Below are 13,306 nucleotides of genomic sequence, written 5' to 3'. Positions count from 1 at the left end.
GTTTGGGTGGAGTGCAACAGGGGTGGTGCAGGGCAGGTGAAGCTAGACTGTGATTCCCGGAGGGCAATGTAATAATGCAGACAGGCACACATTTCCATGCTACGAGCTGGGAATGAAGTCCTGGAACTTTGCCAAAAGAAAAGCTCATAAATACTACGTTTAGGAAAGTTAAGTGGAATTAAGGATATCAAAAGTAGAAAAGGGGAAGCAAGCATTGAGTAGTTGTGGTATTTAGCAACCTATGCCTGTATGCAAGAAGTCACATTGTTTATATATTAGCCCCATCCAGCCATACACAAAGGGGAGAATTGAGAAGCCAACTGTCTATTTAGGGATGTTTAGTCAATGAAATAAAAGAATCAGGGGCAAGACAGAGGGACATAAATTTATGTGTAGGATAGAGAAAGCAGACCAAGAGAATTTTTTCTCATCTTCCGGTTTCTATAATACTAGAATTTAGGGGCACCTCCCTCCAGAAAGTTGATGGGACAGACAAGAGGAAGTACTTGTTCACACAACTTGTAACTTACCTGATGACATGTAATATGTGAAGTAGGAATGCATATTTGTAAAGTCATGAGAAACAAACATCTGAGGACCAAAAGAGGCCAAAACCCCCAAGCACATATTTACATTGCAAATACTAAATTTTTTTGCATTTTTTAAAAATGCCAATATAGGAAGCAAAAGCATTCTAGTCATATATATGCCACTTACCTGAAATCCACTTCAAATTGTATGATTTGTATTGTATACTTTCTTCCAAGTAATCCTCCAGTGTAAATGTCTTGCGAGTGTCAGGTGTAGGATTATCTGCCAGAACAAAGAAAAAAGGTAAGATTGCTTGATGCTGGATACATCGAGGCTAGCTTATATCCCAGTGCTGAAAAATCAGATGGCAAGTAAAGCACTTGGATAACAATATGGGCTATTTTTGCGTTTGCATGATTAGGGGTCAATACATTTGTCTGGGATGTCAATGTGATTCCTCGTAGACATGTTTCTTTCAAAGCTCTAATTAAAGATTGGGAGGGGGAACCTATATATTTATTTCTCCTTCCCTCTGTTCCTTGAGTAATGAAATCATCTGCCGTATCTTGATAAGGCAAAAATATTGTGATGAGCGGGCTCAACTTCAGAATAAAAACAAGTCAGCATGATACACATGTTCCTTTACACACCCTTATCTGAGGCATTGCTTTCCTTCTTTTTATTCTTCAAAATAAAAGTGCAAATACATTGAGGTTATGAAATATCTCGCTGTTGAGCTTTCATGCGTATTGTATTTTTTAAAATATAATAAAGCTGGGATTAGGGACTGAATAATTATACATGTAGAACATACTGAATATAATGCAACAAACTCTTTTATTTAGCAGAAGATAATTTATCCTGCCTTTATAACTAGTCCCTGGAACTGCATGACCGAAACAGCCATTAAGACATTAGCATACTATGCAAATTTAAAGAATACACAGTCAGTAGTGAAGGTCCGGGAGACAAACACATTCTTTTCTCCTTCTCAGAACTTGTATTTTAGAAATAGTTTCCTGAGGGACTGTGGATCAGCCTTTCTCAAGTGCTTTACCATTGAGAAATCCCTGAAACATTCTTCAGGCTTCAAGAAACCCCAGAAGAGGTGTGACCATGCAGAATATGGTTGTGAAGCAGAGCTGGGTACATGTCCAGCCTGGGCCCCTCCCCTTCTTAACCCCAAGCCCATTGTTGGCCATGGGGGGGGGCAGGTTGATATGACCATATATGGTCACTATCACCTGATAATTGTTTAACAATTTAAAAAATATATATTGCATTTAATTAATTCCCACCCATTCGGGAAACTTTTTCAGGGCCATCAAGAAACCTCAGGGTATCGTGAAACCCTGATTGAGAAAGCCTGCTATAGACAAAAAATACCACATTAATTATCCCTGCATGTCTATACATTAAAACATGCAATTAAATCAGCAGCCCCATTTGGACTTTTTACATTGTGCTTCCGCTAAAACTCAGTCTATCAAATATTCAATCTGTGATCCTATCAGCTGCTCTACTATGCTGCTGTGTTTCAGGCCTCAACCACACCTATCTCAACTGTGGATTGAATGCTTGATCTTTGCCCCTATTTTTTGCACAGCACTACAAAGCTATCAGGTATCAGTCAGGCAGACTTGCAGAGTTCTAGCAAAGAATAGTTCTCTTAGATCTCTCTCAGCCCCACCTACCGCACAGGGTATCTGTTGCAGTGAGAGGGAGGGAAAGGTGTTTGTAAGCTGTTTTGGGACTCCTTTGAGTAGTGGAAAGTGGGGTATGGAAAAACAGCTTCTTATCCAGAATTCCAAAGTATGGCCCAGCAGTTTTGCTACAGCAAAGATGGTCTGGGTTTGTTAAGACCACCTAGGGACTTTACGTATGCCACCTTACACTTTATGATGGAAAAAAGAGTGCTAATATGAATAAAGAACCATTCATTACACAGAAGCACTTCACTTTTTACAGTCATGCTAAACACATGCAGTTCAGTTGCTCTTAGCTAGTAATAACCTTTGTTGCAGTTTTGTTCTAACACATTTATATCAAGGCCATACTGAGTTTTATATGTATTTTCAAGTTAATCAATCTGTTCAGAAGTAAATTCCATCAAAGTCAGTAAAACGTATTCCCAGATAAGTGGACATAGGATTGTGGCCTTAAGAAAGTTACTTCCAAAAAAAATCTGCTCTTTTTTGGGATAAGTAACCCACTAGCTCTTTGAGCTGTGTCTCTGATTTCTCTACATTTCTTTAGGATAGGCTATTCCACCCTTTTTATCATTCCCTTCTTTCACCCTTTGCTTTTTTGCAGGATACAGGAAATTTATAAACTGTGCCTATTACATCCCTCCCCACCACAAAACACTCAAAACAACGCATCTTATTCTGTCTATTGTTATATTTAATCTTACAGAATGCATATGACCTTATAATTTACTGATAATTTACTTGTTTTCTGCATTTCTATCAACTCTTTGCATAATAACTAAATAGGGACATTTCTATGGTCAGTTCCAAGCAGGATACCCACAACACCCTAGCAAAAGACATTCAAAGTGCATTCTCAATGGAGAGATGTGAATGATTCACAAGGGAGGGATGCTAGGAAAATTCCAAAAAGCTATTTTTCTTTTCCCTATGGAACCCTTTACTCAATAGATAAACAAAAGTCAAGAAGACATTGTTGGCCTGCACTTGCTTTCCAGATGATTTACCTGATTTTTTTCACAGGGTAAGATACCTGCCCTGTCCTTATGACTTTGTCAAATGGCTGTTAGAGCAGAGGCAGCTGCAAAGCTAGATGCTCCCTGGTACGTGTAAGTAACTTTTCATGCATGGGAGGAAATATGGCACAATGATTAGCTTTGCATATAAAGGTACCGGACTCAGTCCTTGGAGCTTCAGGTCTTGGGAAAGGTGCTACTGAATCTTTAGAGTGCCACTGACTCAGCAGACTGCAAAGGACAAGGTGGCTCACTGTAAAGGTAGTGTTTTACCTTCACAATCCTATATAGAGTGTGTCCAAACAGGATGGCTTTCAGTGGATTTAGACTCAACTAACTCTGTCTAGGACTGGACTCTTTGCACCACTTGAGTCTTCCTGCTACATGGGATAAATACATTTTCTCATCTTAAAAAAAAAACCCAGCAAAGATCCAACAATACCTCTGAAAATAAAGTGAATTTAGAGATAACTTAATCTGCCTTCAGTATGCTGCAGTTTTAGAATATTCATGCAGTCTTCCCTGCAGTTTTGTCAACTGCATAGATAAGACAAAACAGAATCAAGCTGCATTTCTCAGCCTTTCACACTCGTACAAACATGTCTCCGTGGCCATGTGCAGACCTGAAAGGCTACTATTCCCTACAGTCATGTTAAACAATAATTATCTCCAGACAGAAAGGAACTTTCAGATTATATCCTTCTTAACCTCAAAGACTTTGGACCCAAAACCCTAATAGTGTATCCTCCTTCAGCCTTTTCCTTGTTTATATGCTAGATCAATAATTCCCAAAATATGTCCTAGGCACTAATCTGCCATGAGAGAATGGCTGGTGTGCTGCAAGAAACAATTAAGCAATGTTTTCTCTTAAACCCAAGATATGCTCTACAAATGACGCTGCCTGCTAGATAGCTGAATGATTGCCTTGTATTCAGCTGCTAGTGAATGCAAGGGCCATTTCCACACGAGGAATCTGTCCCTGGACAGCCTCTGGTTGCTGGCAGGTTTTAGAGCCCCTTCCACATGACGCTGCCCGCATCCCAAGGCTGCCCAGGGGCTGGGTTGCTTTTCCCCCAGATTTGCCTCTGGATGAGAGAAATAGCAAAACGTGGATTTATCATTTTTATCTCACATCTCATCAATGAGCAAGCAGTGAGCAATCAGAGGTAAGACCATATGGAGGGAAAAAGGCACGATAGTCTCTGCAGCATTTTCCCGCCCTCCCCTCTCCATTTCCTGCTCTGAATATTTTTTTTTAATGGCAGGTTCCACATTGCAGCATAACCCCAAAGCTACATTGTCAAAGGTAAAATAAAAGCTTCTTTAAAGTGTCCACGTTTTTTGGGGGATCAGGCAGGCAAAACACAGTCCCATTTGTGTTGTTTGGAGCTGGGGAATGAAAGGGGAAAGAGGTGGGTGGGTGATCAAGCAGCTTTCTCCCAATCATTCAGGCATGCATGCCCCTTGTTTTAAAGCCTTCCATTTACACAGAATGATTTTTGGGCTCCAGTTTCCCATGTGCAGCCTCTCAAGAATCCACCCAGACATAAATAAAGTCCCAAAAAAAAATACGAATCCCAAAAGGGGGCGGGGGAATGCTGTACCATTCTGGCATTTTCCCATAGCAACACGGAAATGTTGGTTTTTATTTAAAATGCATCTGCATTGTGGCATTACCACATGGCAACACAAAACTGCCTTTAAAAAATTAATTTTGGGGCTTGGGGTGGGGGAAGTTTTAGTCCACGAGAAAACTGCTGTGCTGTGATTGATGGCTTGCTGTGATTGACAAGTCAAGGAGCCGGGGGGGGGGGGGGGTTGGAGAACAGCTTGTTTTCTCTTGCAGCCTCATTGGAAGGCAAAAAGCCATGACAAGCAGAGGGAAAATGTGGAGAGGTCTCCCCATGAGGAGGGCTGCAAATGTGAGTTTTACTATCCTGCATTTGCAAGCAGGAGGCCACTCGCGTTTTAGCACTCCATGTGGAAATGTTCAAGTAATTCTGCTAGCTCTCTTTTCATCAGGGGTAATTACAAGAGTCAATCAGTCACTCAAAGAAAAGAGGCAACAAAGAAACAGCATATTTGAGCTATTGTTCATGAAAAAGCATGTAAAAATGTATACCTTTTTACATTTCATATTTTTCTGGAAACCTACATAATAATAAATTTATTTTTATTTTCCCCCTTATATTTTTTCCTCATGGTTTTACTCATATTTTTCTAGAAACCTAGAATCTACAACAGGCTTTCTCAATTAGGGCTTTGTGAAACTCTGGGGTTTCCTGATGGCCCTGGAAAGGTTTCCAAACTGGGTGGGAGTTAATCATTTTTTAATATATTTTAAAATTTGTTAAATATTTAGTGGGTGATATGACTCACTCCCCCTCCCAAAATGGCCAATGATGGTCCTGTAGGGGGTGGGAAGTGGAGGGGCCCTGAGTGGATGTGTACACAGCTATGCTTTCCAACCATATTCTGCATGATTGCACCACTTCTAGGGTTTCTTGAAGCTTGAAGAATATTTTAGGAGTTTCTCAACAGTAAAAAACAAAAAAGTTGAAAAAGGCTGTTCTAGAAAGATACTATGCCTGGCCTCATTGTGTGGAGTTTTTGATCCACACTTTGTGGCCCAGTTCAGAATCAGATACAGGGAAATATTGGCAACCCAGAAGACTCCAGATAAAATGAGACAAATTTATGTGAACTTAATTAATTCCTTTCCACTCCATAAACACTGAGCTAATATTTGATTAAATACAGCTTGAGAATTCAGCTACAATTTCAAACAAGTCTTTTATCAGAGAAAACTTTGACCACTCGCGTTTTAGCATATATGGGCAACAGTCAAAGCCCATCAACAAAGCCCATCTGACACTCCCAGAAATGCCGATCCCCACTGCCCAATGTCAGCCACTCCAGCAATATCTCTGAGCAGTAGCAGCCCTAACACCCAGCCCTTCCACGTGGCCCCCTAATGCACAATGGGCCATAACACAAGACAGAATTTTTTTAGTGGTGACATCCAAACTGCAAAACCCGCTCCAGAGGGAGGGTCACAAGACTCCCTTCCAGATAACTGTTCAGGAATCAGGTGAAGACAATTCTGATTCAGCTGGCAGGGTGGTGAGGTGAGGAAGTTTTCTTCACCTCACCACCCTGCCGGCGTGCAAAGCGAGAAAGGGTATAGCACCCTTGATCTCCATGCTTGCGGCTCAGTAGCAAGTCTTTACCCCCCCTGGTAACTCTGTAGGTCAGTGGTCCCCAACCTTTTTATCACCAGGGACCACTCAACGCCGGGGACCACTCACCGGGGACCACTCAACGCTTTTTTACTGAGGCCCAGTGGGGGGGTAGTTTACTCCTCTACTCTCAACCACTGCCCTAACGCTCCCTGATCGCTATGGTAATGTTTAAACATCCCTTCAAAATAATATACAGACACGCCACAACAATGAAGTGTAAAGGGCTGGGGGGGGGGATGAAGTAAAGGGCCGGGGGGGGGGGGAGAAGGCATCTTTCGGGGCCCACCTCCAATTAGTCGACGGACCACATGTGGTCTACGGCCCACAGGTTGGGGATCACTACTGTAGGTGACCCAAAAGGGAGATCTGGGAGAAGACACTGTGGAGAGCCTATGTTTGGGGAAGGGAGGGACTTCAGCCCTAAAGTAGACCCTTCCAACCCACATTTGGACTGGTTTTCCCCCAGTTTCCCATGGGCCAGCTAAGAATGGGCTAGTTCCAGCCCCCAGGTCATACGGTAGACATATTTGGCCTAACCTGTCTCAGAGAGTTGTTGCAAGGATAAAATGGAGGCAAGGAGAACAACATACACCACATAAGTTTCCTGTTGGGGAGGAAGGAAGTGAAGTGAAGTGAAGTCACTGGCTCAGTTTTAAATATTCCAGTGATTTCAGGGCTGTTACAGAGTTCACACCTATGACCTGCAGCTGGTAGTATCATTTAATCCAGTTAAAGAGGGATTTAATCCTTGGAGGTTGTTACCTAACTTTTCTTTCATTCAAAGAGCACTCTTCGCATGCAAGAGGCGCTTACAGGGATGAACCCACCACAGTTAGAAGAATGGGGTTACAGTGTCTGATCCAAGGTCAACATCAGGTTTCTGATCATCAAAAGGTCACCTAAGACCAAGGTTTACCTAAGCTCAGGTTTTCAGAAAAATAGCCTTATCCCCACATCCCAAAAGTAAACAGCAAGCTTAGTGTAGAGCAAACAGCTTGAGGGGGAAAGTTGCATTATCAAGCAAACTTGATGCACAAAAACACAAAAGGGGGCCGGGCAGAAGTCGTCATCTGGCACAGATGTCATCATGGCACAGCCATGGGGCTGACAGCAGCAAGGGAGGACAAGGAAGGGAAACCGATGATTGAGCAGATAGGCCAGGAGAAGTGGGGGGAATAAAACTGGGAGCAGGCCACTGAGAAAGTAGAAAGACTGGAAGAAGACAAGAAGCAGAGACCAGAGAAAATAGGATGGGATTTCTCATCCCTCACAAGATTTCCCACTCACTGTATATGCTGCTCTTGGCACAATATTTCCCCACCACATACAACTTACATGAACCATGCGACTAGATAAAACCATGACTCAAAACAATATAAATGCAGTCCTAGAAACCACTGAAGAATACACAGTGATCTTGCTGAACAGAAGTCCATTACTACAATTCCATTTAAAGTACATGCCTGTCAAAAAAAAAGAATGCCTACTCTCTTCTACTTGATGTAGAAGTTGCCAGTTGCGTCTTATAAAGTCTGAGTCTGAGGTAAATATGGCTGGTGTTTTGAACAGGGAAGCCAGGATTTCAACACTGTTATAGGCCTCAAATATACATTGATATAAAATGTATACATTTGTTTCCAGAATTAGGTAGTGGGTTGAAGACTTTGTATCCCTGAAAAAAACCAATTCAGAAATAAGGTAGCAAACTATTTCAGTTACATAAAATTTATATTTTCGTGCTATATAAGGTCTGCATGAAGACATGATATACTTTGATTTTGTTACAGTTTACTGAGGAAGTAAAATACGAAAACGAGGTTTTATACCTAAGAACTCGTTCTGAATAAAGCTTTTTGCCATCGCCAGCTTGGAAATTTCTTTCTGTTTATTCATCTGCGGCTGACGGGTCGTCTCTGCTTGTCTCAAATGTAGGCCTGGCGGAACAGCTCTGTCTTGTAGGCCCTGTTGAACTGTCCCAGGTCTCACAGGGCCCACAGAGAGTGTAACACCAGGCCAGGACTGAAAAGGTCCTAGCCCTGGTTGAGCACAGCTTGATATCTTTGGGGCCAGGGTTCTTGAGACAATTATGCTACCTAGAGTTCTCTGTGGGGACATATTTCTAGTATCATATCGGATTGGCACTCCCAATAGCCCTAATTCTGACATTTCACTCCCCATAAATATAAAATTATATCCAGGGGGCAGAAGGAGTGCTGATGAAAGGGGTACATAAAGTGGGACCTTGGGCCAATGTACTCTAGGCCAGGGGTAGTCAACCTGTGGTCCTCCAGATGTTCATGGACTACAATTCCCATGAGGCCCTGCCAGAAAATGCTGGCAGGGGCTCATGGGGATTGTAGTCCATGAACATCTGGAGGACCACAGGTTGACTACCCCTGCTGTAGGCCATCTAGGGCAAACTTCCTCTCTTGCTACCACCTTCTGCTGCTGCCTCAGTGGGGAAAACACTTCGACACAGGCACTTCAGAAACGTTTTCAATTTCAATGTTCCTAAAAGGACATGTTACTCAGTTTGAGAACTACTGAGATTATTCCAGTTTTCTGACACGATTTTCCAATACAATAACAATACTCCTGGTATTTAATTAAAATGTTAACCATGCCCTTCTTGACTTTCCAGTACAGAATTAATAATTTTTGAAATGGACACCGCTACTTGAAGCCATTAGCTAGCCTCTAAAAACTTTTTCCTAGAGACTCTGCATCCTTTCAGTGCAGCCATGTGGAAATTCATCTGTGATCAGTCAAAGCCAAGAAATCTTCCGTTAGGGAAAAGCACTAAGCAAGCAAATCTAGCCCATGGTCAAATTCCTTTAATTTTTCTATATTCCAGAAGTCATCCACCCTAACTTAAATTTCCTCTGGCAAGACATACTCACAAATTTCAGAAATACACAGAAACCATACATGTTCTTACAAGATTGTTGTCTGCAAAGTCCTGTCTTTTGCTAAAATTTTAATTTGCACAATATACAATATAGCTTCAAAGCCCGTTCCTAAGAACGGGCCTAGAAGGGTCCCCTCCCCTGGCCCCCATCCAGGCAGCCTAAGGTGGCTTTGGGCCACAGCTCGAAGCCGGATCAAGTGGGGCAGGTAGGGGCTGGCCAGCTCATTAGCAGGCCCAGGATAGAGCTCCTTAGCAGGCAGTCAGCAGGCTGGGAGGCCCTTGTTAGCAGGCCCTTCACCATGACCCTTTGCCCAGGGCCATCTCCCTTTACCTGCTGGTGGCTCCAAGCACTGAGGCACATCTGAGAGCAAACAGGCTAGAGTCCAGGGGTGGGGGGCAGGAGCTGCAGGGTCAGGGTCAACCAGGGTGCAGCCAAAAGCTGGCTGCACCCTGATTGGCCCTATTCCAACTTGGACAGCTGGACACGTTCCACCCCCCTGGCTATTTCACAAATATATAGAGGAACCATGGATAAGGATGTGGTCTTTTTTTTTTTTTGTACAAATGAAAGCATAAAGTATGACTTCCAAAAGAACAACCTCACCATCCTATTTCAGGGAGGAAAAAACAAGGAGCAAAGATAAACTGCAACTCCAACAAATGTTGATATGGCAAGATGAAAAAGTTAATCTTATTTTCAAAAATCCATGAGTTCATCGGTTGCCTTAAGAGGGTGCCACAAGACTTTTTTTTCCTCATTCAAATGCAGAGAGCAACAGGCAGAATGAATTTTGGTCTCTGAATAATTGGCCCTAATCAATCTGTCCTGTTGAGCAACACAGCATTGTATTTTAGAAGCAAATTGGCCGGAATTGTGATCAATCTGTTCTTAACCACCGATGTGCCCCAGGCTCATCAAAAGAGGAAGTTTGAAAGTGTCGGTTCTTGGCAGTTAAACAGGCTCACACAGCTGTGAAATGCAGCTCCAACCTTCCACTAATGTCCTCTAGCTCTGACAGGAGGTCACCTCTGGGGCCAGAATGCAGCTTGATAAAACAAGAAGCACCTGGGACAAGCAACAGGAAGAATGCCACCTACTCTACCCAGATGCCCCCTTCTGCGGTTACAAATCGGATGCACCTTCTTATTTAGGGTTCCCTGGTCTGCATTGGGAAATACCCAGAGATTTGGGGGGGGGGGGTGGAGTCTGAGGAGGATGGGATTTGGAGAAGTGGTTAGGATCACAGACTTCTAAGCTAGCAAGCCAGGCTTGATTCTCTGCTTTTTCTCCACATGCAGCCAGCTGGGTGACCTTGGGCTTCCCACAGCACTGATAAAGCTGTTCTGGCTGAGCAGTGATATCAAGGCTCTCTCAGCCTCACCCACCTCACAGGGTGTCTGTTTTGGGGAGAGGAAGGGAAGGTGATGATGAGCCACTTTGAGACTCCTTCGTGTAGAGAAAAGCAGCATATAAGAACCAACTCTTTGGGGAGGGAAGGACTTCAAACTGGTACAATGCCACTGAGTCCTCCTTACAAAGCAACCATTTCTTCCAGGTGACTTCTGTCACTTGAAGATCAGTTATAATAGCTGGTAACCTCCAGGTACTACCTGGAGGTTGGCAGCTTCACTATTCTATGTATTGCATTTAAGCCTTTAGACCTACCATCATCATCATTCAGTCTAAAGGAAATCTTTCCTAAAGTCACTTAGTAGCACATTACCTTCCTAAAATACAACCTGCTCTCTCTTGGCTAACATTAAGGCTATTGCATCTCTTGTTGGATAGCTTTTGATAGCCCTGTTTTATCAAGTCAGCAACTATTAGCAGGTTATGAACTCTGGAACTTACTTTGCTTTGTCAATAAAGCTACAGGAACAGCAATGACCGTAATGACAACTGCGACGGCAAGAAGTCCCAGGAGATATTTGGCCACAGTCTGAAAGCAAGCAGACGAAAGTTAGAAGCATGTTGTATATGTCAAACCCCATATATCTCCATGTGTGAGAGGGGGCTAATGGCTGGAAGACCAAACCCAGTCTACAGCTGGCCTACTGCCCAACTTTGCCCTTTTAATTAAGGGTTTTTTTGTTTGTTTTTTGCTGCCAAATCAACCTTCTTGTAGCCCTTGGTCTTCTCAGGGTCTCTTTCTTAAACAATATAATCCACTAAACAGCCCATAGGAATGAGTATAAAAAGGTAAAGGTAAAGGGATCCCCTGTGCAAGCACCGAGTCATGTCTGACCCTTGGGGTGACGCCCTCTAGCGTCTTCATGGCAGACTCAATATGGGGTGGTTTGCCAGTGCCTTCCCCAGTCATTACCGTTTACCCCCCAGCAAGCTGGGTACACATTTTACCAACCTCGGAAGGATGGAAGGCTGAGTCGACCTTGAGCCGGCTGCTGGAGTTGAACTCCCAGCCTCATGGGCAGAGCTTCAGACTGCATGTCTGCTGCCTTACCACTCTGCGCCACAAGAGGCTCTTACAGGAATGAGTATATGTGAGTTCTATTGTAAGAGTTAAGATAGAACATTTTTACAGTGGTGAAGCCACATTGGATGCATCTTCTCTGAAATCTTTTTTCTCTAGACAGGAACTCTGGGTGCTGGGGAGCTCCCCAGAAGACAGCTGAGCATGATATTCATTGGTTGGTTCTTTCTGAGGCCACCAAAGCATCCGTGCAGAACTACTTCTCACCTTCAAAAGAACATTTCCTGTCTTCTGACTTTAAAAACAGTTTGTTAGATAAATAGGGTGGTGCACAGCCTTCCTGAAGCATTAGGGAGTGGGGAAAGAATGATTTAAGGACATGTACCTCTGTCATTCAAACCGTGGAATGTGCAAAGGCAGAAGGAAGTGCTGCTCACTCCACAATAAAAAAATCTTCCCATGGATTCTGATTTATATGATCAGACACTAACAAACAAAATTTATTTCAGCCTTTAAGTCAAAGCTCATTTCATCACGTGCTTTAGGTGTACACCATTTTTCTGTTTCTTCATATGCCGTCATGGCACAGCTGACATATGGAAACCCTGCATGGTTTTCTGTGCCAGAAATGGTCACAGATGATGTACCTCTGCATGATAGTCCTTGTGTTTGTGGTGGCCTCCCTTACAAGTACTAAGCCAGGCTTTTGACATCTGACGAGAAGGGGCTAGCTTGGCCTATGCAGGCCAAGGATACACTCATACATCTTCTACACTACAGGACATATATTTACACTAAACAGTTACAAGCACAGAAATGTTACAAAGGTTAGGGGGAAATAACTAATAAAAAAAAACATAGTAACTAATCCAAATCCCCTCTGGACTTTTTAAAACGTGCGTTTTCACCCTTTGCACAAAGAGCAAAAATATTTCATAGGGGGAGACAAAAAGAAAAGTTGTCTCACTAGCAAGTCTAGTTACTGATCACCAATACGCAGGTTCAATGCACATGCCTGCTGATTCAGAAGTGTAAAGTTCCAATAGGGATGGCCACGTGGGAATACAGTTATAAGCCAAGGGGGTGTAATCAAGAGGAGGAAGAAGAAGAGCTTTTTTTGCATCCCACTTTTTACTATCTGTAGGGTGCTTACAATCGCCTTCTCTTCCTCTCCCCACAACAGGCGCCCTGTGAGGTAGGTGAGTCTTCACTTCACATGCTGGCCATGTTGTGGTTAAATTCAAAGAGATGGGGACTCATGCCTTCAATAGTAAATTTGTTCTAGATATTGACAGTGAAGTCCTCTGCTAGGCACACTGAAATCAACAGTCACCAACTAGACCAGCCTTTTTCAACCTTTTGACTGTGGAGGAGCCCCTGAAATAATTTTTCAGACTTTGAGGAGCCCTGGAAGTTATGTCAGCTGGACATCCCTCCTGCCAGATCCCCAGAAATGATATCAGTACAT

At 43.1% G+C, this 13,306-nt stretch overlaps 1 protein-coding gene across 1 annotated transcript in view; it reads right to left on the bottom strand.

Moving 5' to 3' along the window:
- DPP4 (dipeptidyl peptidase 4) overlaps nt 1-13,306 on the bottom strand; it is a 76,353-nt gene that overhangs the window by 58,647 nt on the left and 4,400 nt on the right. Inside the window, exons 3-4 of the mRNA XM_077319904.1 lie at nt 11,259-11,346; nt 718-813 (exon numbers count right to left, since the gene is read on the bottom strand). Of these exons, the coding sequence (XP_077176019.1) occupies nt 718-813; nt 11,259-11,346 (184 nt within the window). The remainder of the gene's footprint in view (nt 1-717; nt 814-11,258; nt 11,347-13,306) is intronic.

The sequence above is a fragment of the Paroedura picta genome, chromosome 2, assembly GCF_049243985.1.
Source record: "Paroedura picta isolate Pp20150507F chromosome 2, Ppicta_v3.0, whole genome shotgun sequence".
NCBI lineage: Eukaryota > Metazoa > Chordata > Lepidosauria > Squamata > Gekkonidae > Paroedura > Paroedura picta.
Note: the sequence above shows the minus strand (reverse complement) of the source record. Positions and strands in the feature narration are given on the sequence as shown.